The sequence below is a fragment of the Natator depressus genome, chromosome 6 (assembly GCF_965152275.1).
Source record: "Natator depressus isolate rNatDep1 chromosome 6, rNatDep2.hap1, whole genome shotgun sequence".
Classification (NCBI taxonomy): Eukaryota; Metazoa; Chordata; order Testudines; family Cheloniidae; genus Natator; species Natator depressus.
In genome coordinates this window covers 12050503-12071875 of record NC_134239.1, presented here as the reverse complement: position 1 = coordinate 12071875, position 21373 = coordinate 12050503, and the positions used below count along the sequence as shown (strand labels likewise).

The 21373-nt window shown below is 51.6% G+C and overlaps 1 protein-coding gene across 1 annotated transcript; it reads left to right on the top strand.

The window, feature by feature from the left end:
- Window positions 1-1738: 1738 nt before the first annotated feature.
- On the top strand, window positions 1739-20117 carry LOC141988624 (E3 ubiquitin-protein ligase TRIM58-like). The gene is made up of 8 exons (XM_074954462.1): window positions 1739-1866; window positions 3995-4445; window positions 5402-5497; window positions 16042-16272; window positions 16613-16635; window positions 16722-16834; window positions 18074-18597; window positions 19189-20117. Exons 2-8 carry the CDS (start codon window positions 4017-4019, stop codon window positions 19240-19242), a joined length of 1470 nt encoding a protein of 489 aa, XP_074810563.1. The 5' UTR covers window positions 1739-1866; window positions 3995-4016; the 3' UTR covers window positions 19243-20117.
- Window positions 20118-21373: the final 1256 nt, after the last annotated feature.

Sequence of the window (21373 nt, the reverse complement as noted above, 5' to 3'; positions counted from 1 at the left end):
GGGCATTTGTCCCATTTGCTCTTGATGATCAAGTTGGCAAGAGCAAATGGGACAAATGCCCACTTTTGCCGGAGAAGTTGGGACAGCCAGGACAGAGCTTAAAAAACAGACTGTCCCAGTCAAAAAAGTGACATATGGTCACCCTATGTAGATACTCTGAAACCAGCAGATACTGCTGGGCGGGGGACATTATCCCCAGTGCCTCTATTGTTGCCTGGAGTAGCAGCATGGCCAACTCTCTCATTACAATAGGATGTTTTCCTCAAAGTCCCAGCTCCTGGAATCCCGTGATGACAGGAGATGCTGCTTTTTGGAAAAATCAGCTTCTACCAGTGCTGCCTTGGGGTGGCAGGGAGGGGAAAGGGACGGTTTAGTTTGCCCCGGAGAGCCCCTATTTGAGAGGGCATCCAAACCGAGTGGCATTGGATCCTGGTGCAGGAGGTCACAGTGCTGTCCAGGTTTTGCCCAGCTGCCCCTCGTTCATGACACAGCCCCAGCCCCACAGGATGGGAGCCACCGCTGCAGGATGAGCGCAGAACAGGCACCCAAGCCACCCCTCCTCTGGGGCCTCCCTTCAGAGTTCTTCCCATCTCCCCAAAAACCTTGGTGCAGCCCTTGTTTCTAGCTCTCATGGTTGGGGAGAAAAGCTTGGAAACATGACCTGAGTGTGGAAGCCTCAACACTCAGAAACCATAGGCCACAGAAACACCCCACACTCCTTGTTTTTAAGATAATTGCATAATTTGGTGGGGGGCCTGAACGCCTGATTGTTCAGTGTCGGGATTGGCCAGGCCGCCAAAAGGTCCTTGAAAACTGATTTGTCTCTGTGGAACCCCATTCCTTTCTCCTAGAATATCCAGAATGTTCTTTCCTACAGGGGACAGGATTTTCCACTACATACTCAGACTGTGAACGCTTTGGGACAGACACCTGCTCTTTGTGTTTGTAGTGAGCCTAGCCCTGAACCACACCTGCGGCCTCTAAACCTACTGCAATACCAATAAATATTAATAATAAGACAAGGACTGGCTGGAAAATACCAATTTTTTTCACAAGAAATTCAAAAAAAAGTCAAAATTTCCAGCCATTCCCTCCCCTTCCCGCCCAGTTTTTCAATGCAAACCGCCAAACCTTTTCATTTTTGGAAACCACATTTTGTCGGGTTTTTTTATTTGAAACTGAATATCAAAAAATTTTACCCAACAGTCTTATTACTGGACACTGAAATTTTCTACCTTTAAAAAAAAATTACTGAAAACTGAAGAGACTTTCCATTTCAAATAGCAATTAATTAACTAGTTTAAAAATCAGTTTTCATTAAAATTTTTTATTACAAATTCCAGTTTTGGGGTATCTGGCCCCTTTGATGCCAATGGAGCTATGGATGATTGACACCAGCTGGGGATTTGGCCTCATTGGTTCCAGAGGAGTGTTGGCCAATTCACACCCAGTCGGCATCTGGCCCACTGACATCAATGGCGCTACAGCTGATCTGGCCCATTGGCTCCAGTGGAATAACAGCTGATTCACACCAGCAAGGGTTGTGGTTGTGTCTAGGCACTAATAATACCCGTTCAGGGACACACCCTCTGCCCTTCTTTGCGCCTCCTGCCCCATGCCCCCTCCTCCTGCACAATCTGCCCGCTCCTGGTTGCCAGTTTTGGTTGGACGTATTCCTGGAGGTTTCATCACACGACATGATCTTTAATAATGCCTGGAGGCTCCAGCAGCCCTAACTGGGAACGCCCTCTGCACAGAAAGCGGCAGGAAGGACAAAGTTCACTTTGCTGGCTTCACCTTGTGCTGGGAGCTTTTGCCATAAGCTTGGAGCTCTGACCTGAGCACATGGCCCAGGCTTTCGGGGAGGTAAAGAATTCCATTTCTCCTCCTTGCCCTTCTCTTTCCGTCTGCCTTATTCCTGTCTTCCACCCTTCCCCCTGCCACTCTCAGTCTTCCCCACATTATTTCTGTCTCCCGCCCCGGCTCGTCCCTTTTGTGCTGGTGGGACCCCCTTGCTGGTCACTGTATGTGACAGGTGTGGTCCCCTGCTGGGCCTAATGCACAGCAGATGTGAGCCTGTTACAACCTCAGCTCCAAACTCTGGCCCTTTTGCTCTAGCTGGGGAGGTTGGTGTTTTCAGTTCGGCACAGTCCTGCTCCTTCCCCCCCCTGCCCCCAAGCCAGACAAGATGGCCGCGGTTGTGCTTGCTGTCCTGGCAGGTAGGGGAACGATCCTGTATTCTCTGTGGGCACTGCCCCATCCAGCCCCATGGCTGTACGAGCTGTGTCAGAGGAAGACGGCACTGCTGACTTGAGGAAGGACCCCATAAATCAGGAGACCTCAAAAAAAATAATTAGTCTATTTGTCCTCTAGGGTCAGTGCCATGTAGGGTCATCATGTTTCTGTCAGCTGACTCTTAAACTCTTAACTGACTCTTAAAAACGCAACCGGAGATTCCCCCATAATCCGGGGAGTGCAAGAGTCAGGGTTTGAAAAAAAGCATTCAATCTTGTGAGAGCTGGCAGCGCTGGGAAAGGGCAAGTGCTGTAGCTGGCATCCTGCCCAACCACAGCAGCCTGCAGAGCCAAAAGCATGAGTCTGTTGCACTCCTGTTGGGAGGGGAATGATGGTCCAGTGGTTTGGGTGCTGCTATCTTGGGACCCACTGACTTGGGTTCAATTCTTGCTCTGCTACAGGTCCCTCGGGTGGTCTTGAGCAAGTCAGTGAACTGTTCTGGGGGTAACAGCTGTGCCTTGCCTCACGGGGGGCTGTGAATATCACTACAATGCTGTTTTATAGATTTTAAGGCCAGAAAGGACCATTAGATCGTCTAGTCTGACCTCCTGCATAACCCAGCCCAGAGAATCTCACCCAGTTACCCCGGTATTGAGCCCAATCACTTAGATTAGACTAAAGCATTTCAGTCTTCGGGAGATTAAATAGCTGAGTGTCCCAGGCAGAGAACAGTTGAGACCAAGGGGCCCCTGAGGCCCCTGCAATGGCAGGGAATTGATTAGGTGAGAAACGCCCATGTGGTCTTGGCAGGTGATTCATGCTGCAGAGGAAAGTGAAAACCCCCAAGATCCCTGCTAAGCTGACCTGGGGAACAGTCCTTCCTGCGCATGGGAGCAAGATCCACCAGCCACATAGCTAGAAAGCATTCTTCAGACAGCCTCAGACCACTAGTCTGTCCTGTCTCCAGCTATGGACAATCCCTGATGCTTCAGAGAAAGGGGGATGGAGAGGAAATGAAGAATACATCTGGCCAAACTGTGCATGGAGACAAACAATTCCTTCCTGACCTCCTCAGTGGCTATAACCCTGAAGCATGATATTTGATTACAGCCATTGTCTTAGTGCAGAGCTGTATGTGTTGTGAGCATGTTGAGGGCAGTGCAGGCAATCCTGTTCTCCCCATGGGCCATGAAGGAAGGGGATTAGCACAGGGACTCATAAAGATAGTGCGGCAGCCGACACTGTGGTGATGGGGTCCATATAGCTAGAGCTAAAGTGGCTGGGCTGTAATAGACTCATGCCTTGCACTGACTGGTGGGTTACACATGCAGGATAACACACCTTCAGAGGAAGTTTCCTCTCCCTAGGTAGAATTTGGGTCTCTATAAAGCAAGCTTGATTGGATCCCTAAAAAAGCTCTTGGGTTTGTGTGGTGTATTGAGGACTGTGTTTTCATTGCAAGCTATCACTTTAAGAATTTTTTTTTTCCTGATCCTGTTTGCAGACTAAGGGGCTCTAGAGGGGAGTGTATGATCAGTCAGTCTGCAGCCAGCCAGCCAAGAGCAAGGTGGATGAATTGGGCCTCACTGCCTTAGGGAGCAGCCTGCTTTGTCTCTCTCTGTTTTGGGATTCTTGAGGAGTGTGATTCTGAATTCTAGGAATTAAAGTAGCATCATGTTGCAACCTTCCAGCAAGAGAGTTTTATGTTTTTATCTCATTTCTGTGCGTGTGCCATGAACATAAGGACTCTGTTTTACAGGGCGTTGCCATATAGTGGCATCATGGCCTCAGCAAACCCTGTGGAGAGACTGAAGGATGAGGCCTTGTGCCCCATTTGCCTGGAGTGCTTCACTGAGCCAGTGAGCATTGACTGTGGGCATAACTTCTGCCGGGTCTGCATCAGCCGATACTGTGAGGCATGTGAGGAGGAAAGCCCTTGTCGACCCGTCCAGTGCCCCGTCTGCAAAGGGAAATTCAAGAAGGACAACTTCCGGCCCAATTGGCAGCTGGCCAACATGTTAAAGACCATCCTGGAGCTGAGGGCCACGAGGGGAGAGGAGCGGGCGGGGCCGTTCTGCCAGCATCACCAAGAGCAGCTCAAGTTGTTCTGCGAAGAGGACGGGAAGGCCATCTGCGTGGTGTGCTGGGAGTCCCAAGAGCACCGGGAACACAGGGTGGCACCCATGGAGGAGGCTGCCCAAACATACAGGGTGAGAGTCTGCTGGGTGCAGGGGCTCCTGGGTGCTAATCTGCTGGGGAGCTGGGTGCTAATCACAGGCGCAGCTGGGGGCTCCTCTCCACTGCTGAAAGTTTAGGTGGGGCTACAAGTCTTTTCTTGTGTTTGAGAAAACGCTTTTCCCTCAGCGGGCTGGGCTGCTTGTCCATGCCCAGGGCAGGCCCCTAGGAGGCCAGGTTCAGTTCCCAGCTCTGACACAAACAGACCAAGCAACGGCTTTAGGGTTTCTTCACTGCAGCCGAGGGAACTTTTCAGGGAAAAACATGAATATGTTTCACAACATCGTCCATGTTGAAAAAAACAACAACATTTTTCTTTGTGGGGGAGGGGAACTTCTAAGCAAATCTTTGGACAGGCTTTATTTATAGGAGAGCCTGTGTGTGGCTAATGGCTCACTTTACTGGTACAAAGGGACACCCCTGGTGACTGATCCCAGGCAGGAGCGGTGGAAGAACCTTAAAAGTGAGGGGGCTGACAGGCTCCCGAACTGTGGCCCCGCCCCCATGTGGTCCATTTCCCCGAGGCCCCGCCCCTACACCGCCCATTCCCCCGAGGCCCCGTCCCCGCACCACCTCTTCCTCCAAGGTCCCGCTCCTGCACCACCTTCCCTCAAGACGTCCACCGCACACTCCTCTCTGCCCCTTCTCCATCACTTGTTCTTATGGCCAGTAAAGATTGGGGGAGCCATGGCCCCCTGACCTCCCCTGTTCCAGCGCCCTTGATCTCAGACCTCTGAATCTTCAACCACACACCGTTCCTGTTTGAGCTTGCAGACCAGGGGGCATTAGCTGAGATGCAGTGGCAGCCTTACAACCCCCTCTACATGGTCAGGTCACAGGTCTGGTGGAAACCAGAAGTGGTCAGCACCTCAGTGGCAGGTGCATGGCCCTCCCGGATGCCCTCCTGACCTGTGCTGCTCTTCCCCCTCAGACCAAAGTCCAGCAAGCCCTGACTCAGCTCAGGAAGGAGATGGAAGCTGCCAAGCGGCTGGAGGCCAAGGAGAACAGGAAGATCAAGGAATGGCAGGTGAGTGTCTCCCTGGTGGGAAGGTAGATCCACTCCAGTTCAACCACAACCTATTGAGGCCTCGCTCTTGGTCGCCTTGTGTCAGTGCCACGCTCGGTGCGACAGGGCCCAACTGCTACCATGATACGAATTAATAATAATAGCAAGGTATTACCTGGCGACTCCTTCTGTATTTAGTGATGACCCTGGCTCAGGTATCTGTGGGGACTGAACCCAGGGCACCAAAGCATCCCCCTCTAAAAGATTAAGTTTATTAGTGCAACGACTGTAGATGTCTAAGCCAGCAGGGCCGGCCTCCTGCCTAACCCAGGCCAGAGAATCTCCCACAGCGATTCTGGTCCAATAGCTCCTCTGGTCCAATAGCTCCTGGCTGAGCTAGAGCGAAGCTTTGAGACAGAGACGCTCCATCTCCACTGACAGACGCCCAGGGATGGAGCAGACACTACTAGACGCATACATGTGCTGTAGCTGCTGTGGGGATCCGGGAGCACATTAGCACAGACGTAGGGGAGCATGGCTGTCACGGCTCAGGGACACTGCTCCTCTGTCCCCCTGTGCTCTCTGAGGACACCCTGCTCTGGCTGTGAGCCTCCATCTCTCTGGGGTGGAATCCTGAGATTCTGCCACTCTCAGACTGGGTCCTGCCCCGCAGTCCCCGGTGTATCATGCACGTGTGGGCTGTTCCTCAGGGAGCGCCCAACCCACGGTCCATTCAGTAGCCAGACTTCTTATAGCAATAGTGGTGTGTGACTGTAACCATCTGGACAAAGCACTTCAGAGAGAAGGACCCTGACTCATCAAAAGGTCTCCACGTAGATCTGCTTTACCTGGAATCCTGCCAACTTTCCCCAGTCTAGTTTTCCTTAGCTCTCAAAAACCTTTCCCTCTCCCTTGAGGGTGTGAGCCTCTTTGAGCCCCCCACTCCCAAAGGGACCGAGTCATCCCTGGGCAAACTTGTCTAGCAGGGTGTGAAGGCTGATTCCCCACTCTGGCACTTTGAGTGTAGAAGGTGGGGGCCCACAAGGATTCTAATAATAAAAATTAATACTGGCGCCTCCAGGCTTGTATTAAACTCCCAAGGTTACAGCTTCTCTCTGACCTTGGATGGGTAGATGCTGCCACCACCCAAGTGCAAAAACCCCTTTTGGAACCCAGGAAGGCGCACTTGGGAATTCCTCCCTGTGGGGTACCCTCAAGCTCTTTCATCCCCCTCCAGGGAGGAGCTGAGAAAGAAAACAAAGGAAATCAGCTGTTGCCACCAGCTAATTAAACAACATCTGCACAAAGCTCTGAGGACATGTTGCCGGCACCCAGTGCCGAGAGGCTGAACAGCAGCTGGGGTTGGTTCGGTACCCGGTGTGCTACACCCAATAATCACAGCGGGGTGGAGAAGCAGAAAAGTTTATTTGAAGCTTCAAATAGGTACAGGGAGATTTGAATCTCAAATCCTGCACACAGAGCAGGAAGTTACACAGGCTTTTATACATCCTTTTCCCCAGCATACTTATCCAATAGCAAGCTGCCCCAAGTATCCATATAGCCAGCCAATCCAGTTCCCAGCTAGTTCCCTGGTTCTCTGTATCATTTGTTAAACTATACATAAAGCTGCTTTATTCAGCATTGTTCTTCCATATCTGCCCTGTGTGGCCTTGCTTAGTTTCAGGCAGTCTGACTCTGCAGTATATTGTTGCAGATCCTCAGCATAACTGCTGTGTGTGCCTCCAGGCGGGGGGGCCAAGGACACTTGGGCCTAGTACGCAGAGCTGCTGCGAGTGCCTCCAGGCAGGAGGGGGGGCCAAGGACACCTGGGCCTAGTGCGAGGGGGCTTCATCGACACTCGTGGTCTTCCATCCCCTTGAGTTACCTAGTGGCCATGCCCCAGTGTCCCCAACAACTCCCCCCTTTGAGAACACTCAACAACCTTGGCTCTGAGTTTTCTCACTTAGGCTACTTATTTCTTTATAATAGGACTTTGCATAAGCACTTTGTGATAGCCCTGAAGAGAATGACTTATTAACTTTTGCAAAAGGGCCCTAACACATGATACTGCACAGCATAATACCAGTAATACAAGCAATACAGGAAAGAGAAGTTTCAATAGCAGGCTAAATAAACCACCAAGCCAAGACGACAAACCCCAGCCTGAAAACAAGGTTTGCAACCAATCGTTCTCTGGGGCAGTATAGGCAACCTGTGCTCCAGCTCGGGCATGGGCCTCAGCCTGTACCACCTTTTTATAGATCTCATAACTGCTATCATTTACCTATACACAACATTGGGGCCCGACGAGGGCACAAACCCTTCCTTGGGATGCCAAGAGATAGTCCAAACCCAGCCTGTTTTGGAGGGAAAACGTCCTGAGCTGCTGTACCTCTTTATTTAATGTTTTTACTGCTGACCCTAAATCAGTAACCGAGTCCTCTAACTTTAAGGCAACTTTCTCAAGTACCATTTGCAGCCTTACAGTATAGCAGCCTATGCATGCCATGGCTGGTCCGGAAACCAGTGGCGCTATTCCCAGTACAGAGCACCCTACAAGCTTCTCGGTTGTGAGGGGATTCTTCATATTGCCCTCCAATGCCATAGTCAGTCGCTGCAGGGTCTTTTCTCGTGACTCAACAGAGGTGTCTCGGGCATTTCTAATCTTTCCTTTGGGCAGTGTGGCAGTTATGGAAAGATGAGGAACTCCATGAGCTATATAACAGCTACCTGTCCAGGTGGCTGGCAGCACCTTGTAAACCTTTTGGCCACATACAAAATAGTGACCCTGTAGGGCCCAGTAAGGACTGTTTCTTAAGGGGATTCCTGGGATATTTAAGGCTGCTTTTTCAAACAGTTCATATGCCCGTAGGGGGGCATCCCATCCTCCTGATTGGGTACAAGTGGGGGCATTTCTAATTGTGCTGTTCAAATTACACTCGCCATAGGGACCACTACAAACCCACCATTGACTTGCTACATTGGAAATGTTAACTGGACGGCAAGTTACATTTCCAAACCCCTTTTTTTGTGGTAAGATTATTTGTAAGAGTTTCCCTAAAAGGGGAGGAACCATTACACCCACACTGCTGCCCTCCCCTGTTGGTCTTTATCCAATACCCATCAGCCCACTGTGTAATAACACAGGAGCTTTTCCCCACAGGACGCCCATAGTGATCAGATTGGTTTCGGGTAAAACATAACACTCCCTCAGTGAGTACTGCAACTGAATACTCCTGGTCCTGATAGGTGGCCTGCTGTAAAGAGGTCTTATTCCAGAACGGCGAGTCCGTTCTTTCCTGCTCTTTGGTGGCGACTAATTCTGCTAGGGTCAGGGGCAGCATGTCAAGGGGCATTCCCGTTTTGGGGGACAGTGGAGTTGGAGCAATCAGTCTGGTTTGTTAAAGTAGCAACATGGTGCGCAAGCGAAACAAAGGAGTTATGCTCTCGATATGCACAGTTTGGAAATACCAATACAGAGAATAACAATGTTACCCAATTAATTATCACCAGAGTCTTCCCAACCCAGGGTCTCCACTACCTGGGTGGGCCCATTTTAGCATTAAGGTGCCCGCTATTTGTGTCTTTTAAACAGTAGCTTTAGCCCGAGATCATCACTAGATGAGGAGTCAGCAGGTTGGACGGTCCACTGTTCTGCTGACGAGGGGGCGGGTACTGCCTTCAGACGAGAGTGATGGATCCAGTTCTTGTGTCCCTCGATCTTTGCCGCTGTATGGGAGACCAGCAGGACGGTATAGGGTCCTTTCCACTTTTCCTGGAGAGGCTCGTCTTTCCAGGTGCGAACAAGCACAGAGTCACCAGGCTGTAAGGAGTGGATGGGAGTGTCCAAGGGGAGAGGCTGGGAAACCTTGGTATACCTGTGAAGAGACAAGAGAACAGCAGACAGGGAACACATATACTGTGACAAAAAAACCATTACCCAACTCCCATTTCCCTGACAGAACCGGGGTGCCATTCATAGGCCATGCCCTTTTAAACATAATTTTAAAGGTACTGAGTCCTAATCTAGCCTTTGGGAGAACGCGGATACGGAGTAGGACGAGGGGCAAAGCATTAGGCCATCGCAGTGAGGCTTCTTGGCACACTTTTGAGAGATGCCGTTTAAGGGTCTGATTGGTACGCTCCACTACCCCACTGGCTTGCGGTCTCCAGGGCGTATGGAGTTTCCAGGGGATCTGTAAGGCATGTGAGATGCTTTGAATGATTTTTGACATGAAGTGTGTCCCGTTGTCAGATTCCATCCACAGGGGGAGTCCAAAGCGAGGAATGATCTCCTTAACAAACTTGAGGGCCACTGTTTTGGCAGTGCAGTTACGGCATGGGAAGGCTTCTGGCCATCTGCTGAACCGATCCACTATGACAAGGAGATATTTGAACCCTTGGGTCCGGGAAAACTCAGTAAAGTCTATTTGCCACACTTGTCCAGGGCCCGGAGTGGGTTCTAGGGCAGCTGGTGGCACAGGATGTCCTGGTCGGGGGTTATTCTTTTGGCAGACTAAGCAGTCCACTTGTACCTGGGCAGCCAGGGGTCGGAGTCCGGAAGTGATAAAGTATTTTCCCATTAGTTGGATAAGTGCTTCCCTGCCAGCATGAGTGGTTTGATGTAGTTTCTGCAGCACTGGCCGGATTAGGCCCTTTGGTAAGAGGACCTTCCCTTCTGGGGAATGGAGCCATCCCTCCTTTTCCTGGAGACCGAGTTTGTCAGTTAGCTGTCTCTCCTCCCCGGAGTATTGAGGGGTTGGAAGCTCCCCTACTGATGGGATAAGGGCATGCATATGGGCGTTCTCAGTCTGAGGGGATGACAGGGTGGCAGCATGCTTAGCCTCTCTATCTGCCCGGGCGTTACCTCTGGCCACATCTTGATCCTCCCTTTGGTGGGCTTTACAGTGTACCACCACCACTTCCGAGGGAAGTTGTACGGCTTCTAGGAGCCGGATGATTTGGGGCCCATACTTGACTGGGGAGCCTTGGGCTGTCAGCATTCCCCTTTGCTTCCATAGGCCAGCATGAGCATGCAGCACACCAAAAGCATACTTTGAATCAGTACAAATGTTGACCCGCTTTCCTTTTGACAGTTCAAGTGCACGGGTCAGGGCTATTAGTTCGGCAAGCTGGGCAGAGGTCCCAGCAGGCAAACCTTCAGCTTCCACAGTGTCATGGAGGGTCACAACAGCATAACCCGCCCTCCTTTGCCCATTCATTACAGTACTGCTACCATCAGTCTACCACTCATAATCTGCATTTGGGAGGGGTACATCCTTTAAATCCGGACGGCTGGAGTACTGGACATCTATGATCTCTAAACAGTCATGTTCCTGTTCCTCTGTTTCTGGCAAGAGAGTGGCTGGGTTAAGGGAGGGGCAAGGCTGTAAGGTGACTTCAGAGTTCTCTAACAGCTTAGTCTGATACCGAGCAATCCGAGCCTGGGTGAGCCAAAGCCCTCCCTTTGCATCCAATACGGCTCGGACCATATGGGGAGTATAGATTTGCATAACCCCTCCCAATGTTAGCTTCTCGGCTTCCTTAAGCACTAGGGCAGTAGCTGCGACCGCCCGTAAACATGCCGGCCAACCCTTTGCAACCTGATCCAATTGCTTAGAAAAATAAGCCACGGGACGTCTCCATGCTCCTAACAGCTGTGTGAGCACTCCTAGGGCCACCCCCCTTCGTTCATGTACATACAACTGAAACGGCTTAGAGAGATCCGGCAGGCCCAGAGCCGGGGCTTTCATCAATTTTCTTTTCAGGATTTTAAATGCCCTGTCAGCCTCTGGGGTCCAATAGAAGGGGTCATGATCTGCTTCTTTTACACAGTCGTACAGGGGTTTAGCCCACAGTCCAAACCCTGGGATCCATATCCTGCAAAAGCCTGCCATACCCAGAAATGCCCTGAGCCGCTTACGATTACTTGGAGTAGGAACTTGACAGATAGCTTCCTTTCTTTCGCTTGAAAGCTGACGCTCCCCTTGTTGTATGTGAAACCCGAGGTACCGTACCTCTGGGAGGGCAATTTGAGCCTTACTCCGTGCTACCCGATATCCCCGGAGTCCAATAAAATTCAGGAGGCTCACGGTGGCTTTAAGGCAGGGGGTTTGGCCCACAGTGGCAATTAACAAATCATATACATACCGCGGAAGGAGGGCCTCCTCATTATCCCACTCCTCTAGGTCCCTGGCCAGAGCCTGGCCAAAGAGGGTGGGGGAGTTTTTAAATCCCTGGGCCAACACTGTCCAGCAAAGTTGCTTTTTAACCCTTTTTCGGTCCTCCCACTCGAAGGAGAAGATCTCCTGTGACGGGGTGGCAACTGGGATGGTAAAGAAAGCATTTTTCAGATCAAGGACTGAAAAATGGGTATACTGTCCCCCTATAGAAGCCAATAAGGTATACGGGTTAGGGACAAGAGGGTGCAGAGTTTTAACCCATTCATTGACTGCCCTTAGGTCCTGTACCAGCTGATACGTGCCATCAGGCTTCTGTACGGATAGAATGGGAGTGTTCCAGGCTGACTGACATTCCTGGAGAATACCATACATTAGGAGTTGATCTATAGTTTCCTGTAAACCTTCTCTGGCTTCCCTCTTGTTGGATACTGTTTTACTTGCACTGGGCCTTTCCCTGGTATGAGCTGAATAGTAATGGGGGTCTGGTGGGTGGCCTTTCCTGGAATCCCTGATGCCCACACGAGGGGGTACACCTGGTCTTCCCACGGGCTCCATTCTGGGGCTTGCATGGCTGAGGGCTCAACTGCAAGGGTCATGATCCATGCATTCTCAGGGGGTAAGGTAAGGGTTATTTCGTCCTCAGTAAAATGCAGGGTGGCACCGAGGTGACAAAGTAGATCCCGTCCCAGCAGAGGCATTGGACACTCAGGGAGGGATACCAGCTTGTGGGATATAGTCCTGTTTCCCAAAGCGCATTCCGCTGGGGCATACACTGGGCACTTGGTGTCCCTTACTGTGGCTCCCACCACAGTAAGGGAATCTGCTACTGCCAACTGAAGAGGCTGATTTACGGCAGTTTGGGCCGCTTCAGAGTCCACTAAAAAATCTATTTCTGAGCTTCCCACCCGCATCTTTACTTGGGGTTCCGGGGGTAGGCTGGTCCATCTCCCCTGACACCCTTATTCCTGCTCCGCCATCGCCATCATAGGGGAACCCCCCTTTTCTTTCCTCTTTGGGCACTCATTTTTCCAGTCTCTCCTGTCAACACAGGGCACACTGGTTGCGACCCAGTCGTCTCTCCTGCGGGCCCGGACGGTCGCGTCCACGGCCCCTTCCTCCCCGGCCACTTCTCTTAGTGCCGGCCTGTACCGCTGTTACCATCACTCTCACTTGCTTTTTCTCCTTCTCTGTCTCTCTCAGACTATAAGCTCGGTTTACAGTCTCTAAGATTTGTGCCATGGCCATGCCCATTAAATCCTCCTTTTTTTGTAACTTTCTCTTAATATCAGGGGCTGCTCTGCTCGTAAAAATTCCCTTAGTAATTGACTCAGTTGCCTGATCATCGGGGTCTGCATTAGTGTTCTGTAGAATGGTGTCCCGAATACGCTGTAGAAAGGCCCCTGGGCTTTCTTTTAAATCCTGCATTACTTCATATGGCTTTGCCCAATTATTATGTCGGACAGCCGAGTGACGGAGTCCATGCAAAAGCAACTCCTTATAGGAGGTAAGGCGGGTCATATCCCTTTCATCATTTGGATCCCACCTGGGGTCTGCTCGGGGGACTTACAAGGTGTGGGTGTAGGGCCGAAGGGGACACCGGCTCTGCCATTACAGTGGGGGTGGGGGTCTGGGGACTAACATTAGCTGCTACCGAACCAGTCGGAGTCAGATTACAGTGCTGTAAAATATCTGGTCTAGTACATAAAGTCAGAAACAAATGCACATACATATGTTCATTCCATTTACCCATTCACTGACAAAACAAAACTAATTGGAGGATCGTGTTGTAATTAATTGACCCTCCTGGTGGCCACCACTCCTGGTCCTCTAGTTGATATTGAGGCCAGTCAACTGTACAGAATTGTTTTAATTGGCTCTTAGTCATCGGATCCGCACCAAATACCTTCCAGTTTGCTAGAATGCACTCTAGGGGCGTACACCGTGCCCTAACCCCTGAGCTCTGTCCCTGTCCCATACCTACAGGGTAACTCTGGGCGTCCCCAGGTTCCAACAGAGCATACAATCCGGATTTCAAAAGGTTCCTACCTTATCCAAGGGACCGGTTCTTCACCGTGGCCTGCAGCTGCTCCTCCCCCATGTGTAAGGGACCGGTTCTTCACCGCCGTCCACAACTGCTTCTCCACTATATGAGTGCGTTGCACCGTTGTGCCCTCCGGGGTCGATCAAATCGCGTCTCCTCCGAGGCCCCGGTGAACTCACCGGTGCGCACTGGGCGTCGGTTCTCGCCGCAATCCTTGACCTCCAGGAGGGGTCCGGGCAAGGCTAAATTGCAGCCTCTGGCCCACCCAGGGACGCCAAAAGCTGTTGCCGGCACCCAGTGCCGAGAGGCTGAACAACAGCTTGAGTTGGTTCGTTACCCGGTGTGCTACACCCAATAATCACAACGGGGTGGAGAAGCAGAAAAGTTTATTTGAAGCTTCAAATAGGTACAGGGAGATTTGAATCTCAAATCCTGTACACAGAGCAGGAAGTTACACAGGCTTTTATACATCCTTTTTCCCAGCATACTTATCCAATAGCAAGCTGCCCCAAGTATCCATATAGCCAGCCAATTCAGTTCCCAGCTAGTTCCCTGGTTCTCTGTATCATTTGTTAAACTATACATAAAGTTGCTTTATTCAGCATTGTTCTTCCATATCTGCACTGTGTGGCCTTGCTTAGTTTCAGGCAGTCTGACTCTGCAGTATATTGTTGCAGATCCTCAGCATAACTGCTGTGTGTGCCTCCAGGCGGGGGGGCCAAGGACACTTGGGCCTAGTACGCAGAGCTGCTGCGAGTGCCTCCAGGCGGGAGGGGGGGCCAAGGACACCTGGGCCTAGTGCGAGGGGGCTTCATCGACACTCGTGGTCTTCCATCCCCTCGAGTTACCTAGTGGCCATGCCCCAGTGTCCCCAACAGACACAAAAACACAGTCCTGTTCTTAAAAAAGGTAAATTTTATTAAAAACAAAAAGAAAGAAAATACATCTGGAACTTAGGCTATTGCTAGATTTTAAAAGAGCAAATATAATAATTAAGCATCAAGAATGGTTTTCTTGAGGTCCAGCGTAATGGTTGCAAGCAAAACAAAAGCAGTTGGGGGTTAGCACAGAGGAGTCCACAAGCCAATAAGAAATAAAAGAAATAACCCTAATCATGTCTTCCCAGACATTCTCTGATCTACTTACATATCTGGGGTTTCAGATAAGTAATTCCTAGGTATGATTTGATGATTTTTCATACCTGGTTTAGCTTCTTACAGCATTGCTGCTCTGTGTCTCCTCTCTCCGGAGAACAACAACAGACAGACAAAGGGAAAGTTTTATCCCTAATTTTAAAAAGTTCTAGCCCTTCCATTGGCTCCTTTGGTCAGGAGCCCACTCCCTTCCTTCTACCTATGGGCTTTTTTAATGCTTTACAGATAAAGCAAGTAGAGAACAGCTACTAACAGTGATTTTGTAGCTAACTGTCTGGCTGGGTGTCCATAAAAGGGAGCTACCCCTCCTCTTCATTCATCACACAGAGGTCAAGCCAGGGCATCAAAACAAATGCATCTTTCATTGTACTTTAAGTGTTTCTGAGAAGCATTTACCTGGATCCATCTCTCCCTTCCCATCTCTCCTTTCCTGATTTTTGATGGGAAATTTCAGAATGAAATGAAGATCTTCTTTACATTCTGAGCCAATGTGAAATTTCCCCTTTGGTTCAAATTATTCAATGGGAGACTTAAAGAGCGCAATCTCTTTAGTTTCTCAAGAAGAAGACTGAGATGCGACTTGATGGTGGTGTAGAAGTACCTTCATGGGAGAAAGTACTGGCTACTAAAAAAACTCTTTGATCTAGCAGAGAATGGCAGAACAAGAGCCGATGGCAGGGAGCGGAAGCCAGACAAATTCAAAGTAGTTATAAGGCACAAGTTATTAACACGAGGGATGATTAACCACTGGAACAAACTCCTAAGGGAAGTGGTGGATGCCTCATCTAGATGGCTTTGAATCTAGATGGGACACCTTTCTGGAAAACACTTTGGTCAATCACAAGTTATTGGGCTCAGGACAGGGGTGACTGGGTGAAATTCAATGGCTGGGCTATGCAGGAGGTGAGACTAGAATCTAATGGTCCCTTATGGCCTTGGAATCTGTACAGTTATTCAATAAAAAATGCTGGTTTTGTTTCAGTTTTCGAAACCTGGATAGTGGAGTGGGGGGGAGGTCAAACAATTTGGAGAAAATGGGGGGAGAGACACCCCCTTCTCCCCACTTTCTCTGTTATTAAAACCATTTTCAATGAGAAAAGTGTAGGGAAAGATTGGCTGGCTGGTTGGTGTGTAAGTAGCACTTAGTTTTCCCTTAGACCTGTTGGATTTTTTTACTTCTCCCGGCAGGAGAAAGTGCAGGTTCAGCGTCAGATCATCGTGTCAGAGTTCGAGAAGATCCGCCAGTTCCTGACTGAGGAGGAGAAGCTGCTGCTAGAGAAGCTGGCAACGGAAGAGAAGGACTTTGTGCAGAGAGTACAGGCCAACCTAGCTGACCTCTTGGAGCAGAGCTCTGCCCTGGGCAAACTCATCGCAGAGCTGGAGGAGAAGTGCCAGAAATCGTCTGTGGAGCTGCTAGAGGTGAGAGTGTGTTGGGTGTGTCAGCAGGTGGCTGGGTGGCCAAGGGGGTAAGGTACAGGGCAGTGATGTGGGACGCCTGGGTTTTAATCCCAGCCTGCCTCTGGGTGACTTTTCCTTCTGTGGGCATCAGTTTTCCCATCTGTTAAATGGGGCTAACTGGTAAAATTGGTTGGGAAATGACTTGGGATTTTTCCGTCTGCTGAAAAAGATTTTGTTTTCTTCAAAAATTTGGGCTGGATGGGAGGGAGGTTGGAAAAAACCCCAAATGGAAAATGTTAGGATTCACCAAACAAGCCTTTTTCACAGCAGACACTGATTCTCCTCCGTTTCTCCTCTGCAGGGTGTGAGGCATTCACTGAGCAGGTAGGTGACCATGGTCCATCTCCGTTCCATTTGTGCTATGGATGGGTGTGCTGGGAGCTGAGATAACAAGGCATTTCTCCCCATAGTGCTGAAACTATCAAACTGCGGGAGCCAGAAGCCATCCCCACTGAAGTGAAGAATAAATACAAATTCCCTGAGCGTTGCCTAGATATGAAGAAAATGCTACAGAGATTCAAGAGTGAGTGACACCGCACGGGATGGAATTTGCTGAGGATCCCAGGGAGAACAGAAGAATATACACCCTGTGTGTGTTTGGGCGGAGGGGTGGGGGGGAAGTAAAGTGATACTTGGATGCATACACAGGGGAATCTTGAGTAGGAGTAGAGAGGTTATTCTACCTGTGTTTATCACTGGTGCGACTGCAGCTGGAGTCCTGTGTCCACAATTCCAGAACGATGTTGATAAATTGCAGAGGGATCAGGGAAGAGCCGTGAGAATGGTTGAAGGATTAGAAAATCTGCCTTCTAGTGAGAGACTCAAGGAGCTCAGTCTATTTAGCTTAACAAAGAGAACGTTCAGGGGTGACTTGATCACAGTCTATAAGTACTTACATGGGGAACAAATATTTAATAATAGAGGCCTCTTCAAGCTAGCCGACGAAGGTCTAACAAGATACAGTGGCTGCTAGTTGAAGCTAGGCAAACTCAGACTGTAAATACTGCGTGACTTGTTAACAGCGAGAGTGAGTAGCTACTGGAATAATTTACCAACAACTGTGGCGAATTCTCCATCACTGGCCATTTTTAATTCAAGTTTGGATGTTTTTTTTTTTTCTAAAAGATCTGCTCTAGTTCAAACAGAAATTAATTCAGGGCCGTCTTGTGCTGCTGTGTTACACAGGAGGCCAGGCTAGATTGTCACAGTTATCCCTTCTGGCCTTAGAATCTCGTGCAGGTAGGGAGGGCGTGGTTTGTACATGTGGGGAGGTAGGCCCACAGTGCTGAAGTGGGGAGCCATGATGTGTGGGCATGGGGCCATAGTGAGGGGTAGAGCCACAGCATGGGATGAGGCTGCTTTCTGGGAGCCATATTGCAGGGGTAACACCGACAGACCCTGTTCGTCGGTGTGATCAAACCTGTGACCTCTGGAGCTAAATGCATGAGCCTCTACTGCATGAGCTAAAAGCCACATGGCTCTTAGCTAAGGCTGTAGAGCAGACTCATTCATCTCTAAGTGGTCTCGGTGCCGCTAGCTGGGGCAGAGAACCACACCCCGGAGGTGTGGCCCTGATACAGAGGCTGCAGCTCCGTTTTGGGGTAGGACCATGGTGTGGTGTGGGGCTATATTCTGGGGAGCTGGGCCACAGGGCAGAGGTGCAGCCAGGGCCCATGGGTGGGGCCACGTGGTCCCTGGACCATGGAGTGTTTGGCTGCAGGCCTCAGCAGCGCTGGTCTGACTCTCTCATCTCTCCATACAGCGGACGTGACTCTGGACCCCGAGACAGCCCACGTGTGCCTGGAGCTGTCCAAGGACCGTCGTGGTGTGCGGCTGGGGGAGCCGCAGCGGGCCGTCCCATCCCACCCCAAGCGTTTCGACACGTACCACTGTGTGCTGGGCGCGGCGGGGCTGCGGACGGGACGGCACTACTGGGAGGTGGAGGTAGAGGCGGGCGACAAGGCCTACTGGATGCTGGGTGTAGCACGGGGCTCGCTGCGCAGGAAGGGCTGGTTCAGCATGGAGCAGGAGGAGGGCATCTGGGCTGTGCGCCTGATCAGGGGCCAGTACCACGCCCACACCTGCCCCGAGACCAGCCTGTCCCCGAGCCGCAGCCCCCAGCTCCTGGGCATCTTCCTGGACTGTGACAGCGGGAGCATCACCTTCTATGAGGCCGAGGGCATGGAGCCCATCTTCTCCTTTGCCGCCGGCACCCCCTTCTCCGAGCCGGTCTTCCCCTTCTTCTGGCTCATGTGCCCTGGCACCAGCCTCAGGGTTCAACCCACGGTATGAGCGGGGGAAGCAGGCCTGAGGGGCTGGGGAATGGCACGGGGGTTGGCAGTGTCCCTGACAGGGCTTCTCGGTGGGACAGTGGCCCCTTCCCCATCACACCAACACCCACCCCAATCGTCCAGTAGCTGGGAACCACTCAAGGCTGTTGGAGTTGGGGGGCTCCCTCACCCTAACAGCAGCGGGGGTGGGGGGCAGGGAGATGAGGTATGCCAGCCAGCTCCGCTCCCCTTACCCAGCTCTCAGGGCCGGGGGCGGGTCTGCCTCGGTAAGCGTGTGTATACACGCTCCCATAGAACTCCCCCCCAGCCCTGTGTACCTCCCTCGCCTACCCCACCCCCCCCGCCAGATCTGAGACGAAGAGGGGCAGAGATGGCAGGGCCGGGCCTGGTTGCTCAGTGGGATGAGCTCACCCGCACTGGTCAGGCCTCAGTCTGTGCCCCCTGGTGGGATGGCCTCGCTCCCCCTCTCCCCAGGGAGCCCTCGCTCTGCTGGGTTGGTTTGGTCAGGACCTTTTTTTTAGGATAAACTGAATGTAAAGATGAGGCAGGTTGTCAGTTACTGACCTCTCCACTCCACCCCCGCCAGGTGTGTGCGTACATCCCGCTTACAGCAGCCCCATGGGGCAGCACCATCTTGTGATTCAAACCCTTAGGAACTAACACGGGAGTTATTCAGAACCCAGAGCTCATCATCTTCCTAACTACGGACAGTTTGGGGAGAAACCCACCCTAAAGCCCCCATATTGTCTTCACTGCTGGGTGCTGCACTCCAGGACTTGACTCCAAAACTAGACTGGGGGGCCATCCGGGCAAGGACAATGTCTGGGATCACAGGAGGGATCCATCAAGAGCCCATTATTATTACTGTGAATCCAACCAGAATTGGGGTCCTGTTGTGCAGGGCACTGCACAGAAGCTGGCCCTGCCTGAGTCTGGCGAGAGCCTGAGACAGTTGCTCTGAGGGGATGGGTTTCATGCACTGTGCCCAGGAGGCTGAATCCTGCTGTCCAAGGGCTCTGATAATCAGGGGTTAAATCTATGTGGCTCAGAGTCCTCTGGGAACTAGAGCCCGCTAGAAAAATTTTGATGACATTTGATTTGTCAGTTTTTAGCATTTTTTAAAAACCAACTCCCTAGATTTTATGTTTGGAGTCAGGGGGCTTATTTCCCCACTTTGTTCCAGGTTTCCCTCTTAGGGTTTGTTTGCTCTCACAGTGCTCAACCCTCATCGGATAAGCTTGCCTTGCGGGGAGCTAGCATGGGCCACCTTTGCGCCCTCTGCCTCCTCCACTCTTTAGTGCCCCCCATAGCCTCACTGCCCTCCATCCAACATCCCTCCACCCCACACTCCTGTGCTCCATACCCCTTCATCCCCCTGCCCCCTCCTCTGCCTCCTAACTCTTCATGCCTCTGCCCCCTCCTCCTCAGCCCCCCAACTCTGTCCCATAGCCCCTTACTACCCTTCATCCTCCTGTGCCCCACCACCATGTGCCCTGCACCCTATGCCCCTCCACCCATTCCCACACAGCAATTACTGGGGAACAAGCCCCCCCCCCCCCCCCCCGGAGCAGGATTCCCAGAACGGTGTTGCTCCTGGGAGCATTAGGCACTGTGGGAAAACTTGCCCACATCCTCCTGGGGCATGATGGGAGGCAAGGGCTGAACTCCCACAATTCACTCCTGCCGTGAGTATGGTTGAGGAGTTTAGTGTGCGGGGTGTGTGTGTGTCTGCAGTGCCCCCTGTTGGGTCTTTGCTCCTAGCATCACTGGTGTGTGTGTGTGGGGGGGTGCATGCGCACCCCATTGGTCTAGAGGGTTTTAGGCAAGAGGGAAGCACAAGTCTGACTGTGCAGACAGACAGTGTGAGGGCTGTACGTTTGGGGCAGCCACTGTGTCAGAATAAACTGGATTCTGCAGCCACAAAAGCTGGTCTCAGTCCAGTGAGTGGAGGAAGCACCCCCACCCCCCCGCAGGGGAAAGGCCCCATGTCACATTCGCTGCCCCCAAGACAGACAGACAGCTCCTCCCAAACTCTGCCTTCCCCAATAGCTGCAGTCCTTCACTGCAGTCCCCCCAGCACTGCCAGGCTGGGTTGTTATTGTTTATTTGCGTTATGTGGGGCCTATAGGCCAGGTGCCCATTGTGCTGGGCGCCGCACGAACACAGAACAAAGAGAAAGCGCCTGCTCCCAAGAGCTCACAATCTGTGCGGGCAACATCAACCCTGGATCAGCCCAGGGGCCCATCTAGCCGGTCAAGTGCCCAGGAGCAGCCCATTCAGAGGGAGGGGCGTGAGGCCTGCAGTGGGCAGTTGTGGGAGGAGCTGGTTTGCTCCTGGTCGGGGCCAGGAGTAATTAGTGACGATGGATAACTGTGAACGTTCTCGCTTCCCACCTGGACGCCGAAGCGCGGCTCCTCTGCAGGTGTGAAGCGCCCTCTTTCCATCTGCCCCCAAATCCCTTCCCTGAGACATGTTCAGTTCTTGGACTCCGAAACACCAGGTGGCAATGAGTTCCACAGGGCATGGCAAAGGGCATTTCCTTTCACTGAAAATGGGCTGTCTCTTGAAGTGTGGACCCCAGGACAGGACACAGGATCCAGGAACCGTCTCCCCAATGCTGCATCCAGCAGTAACACGCCTTCTCCACTCTGACTCTGCATTTCCCTGCTCACACAGCCCAGGAGCAAGTTACCCTCTTAAGGGACCGCAGAGTGGATTTGCCTACATCCTTTTCAGGGCCTCTGGTTTCCAGGGTACAGTCCCCATTCTGC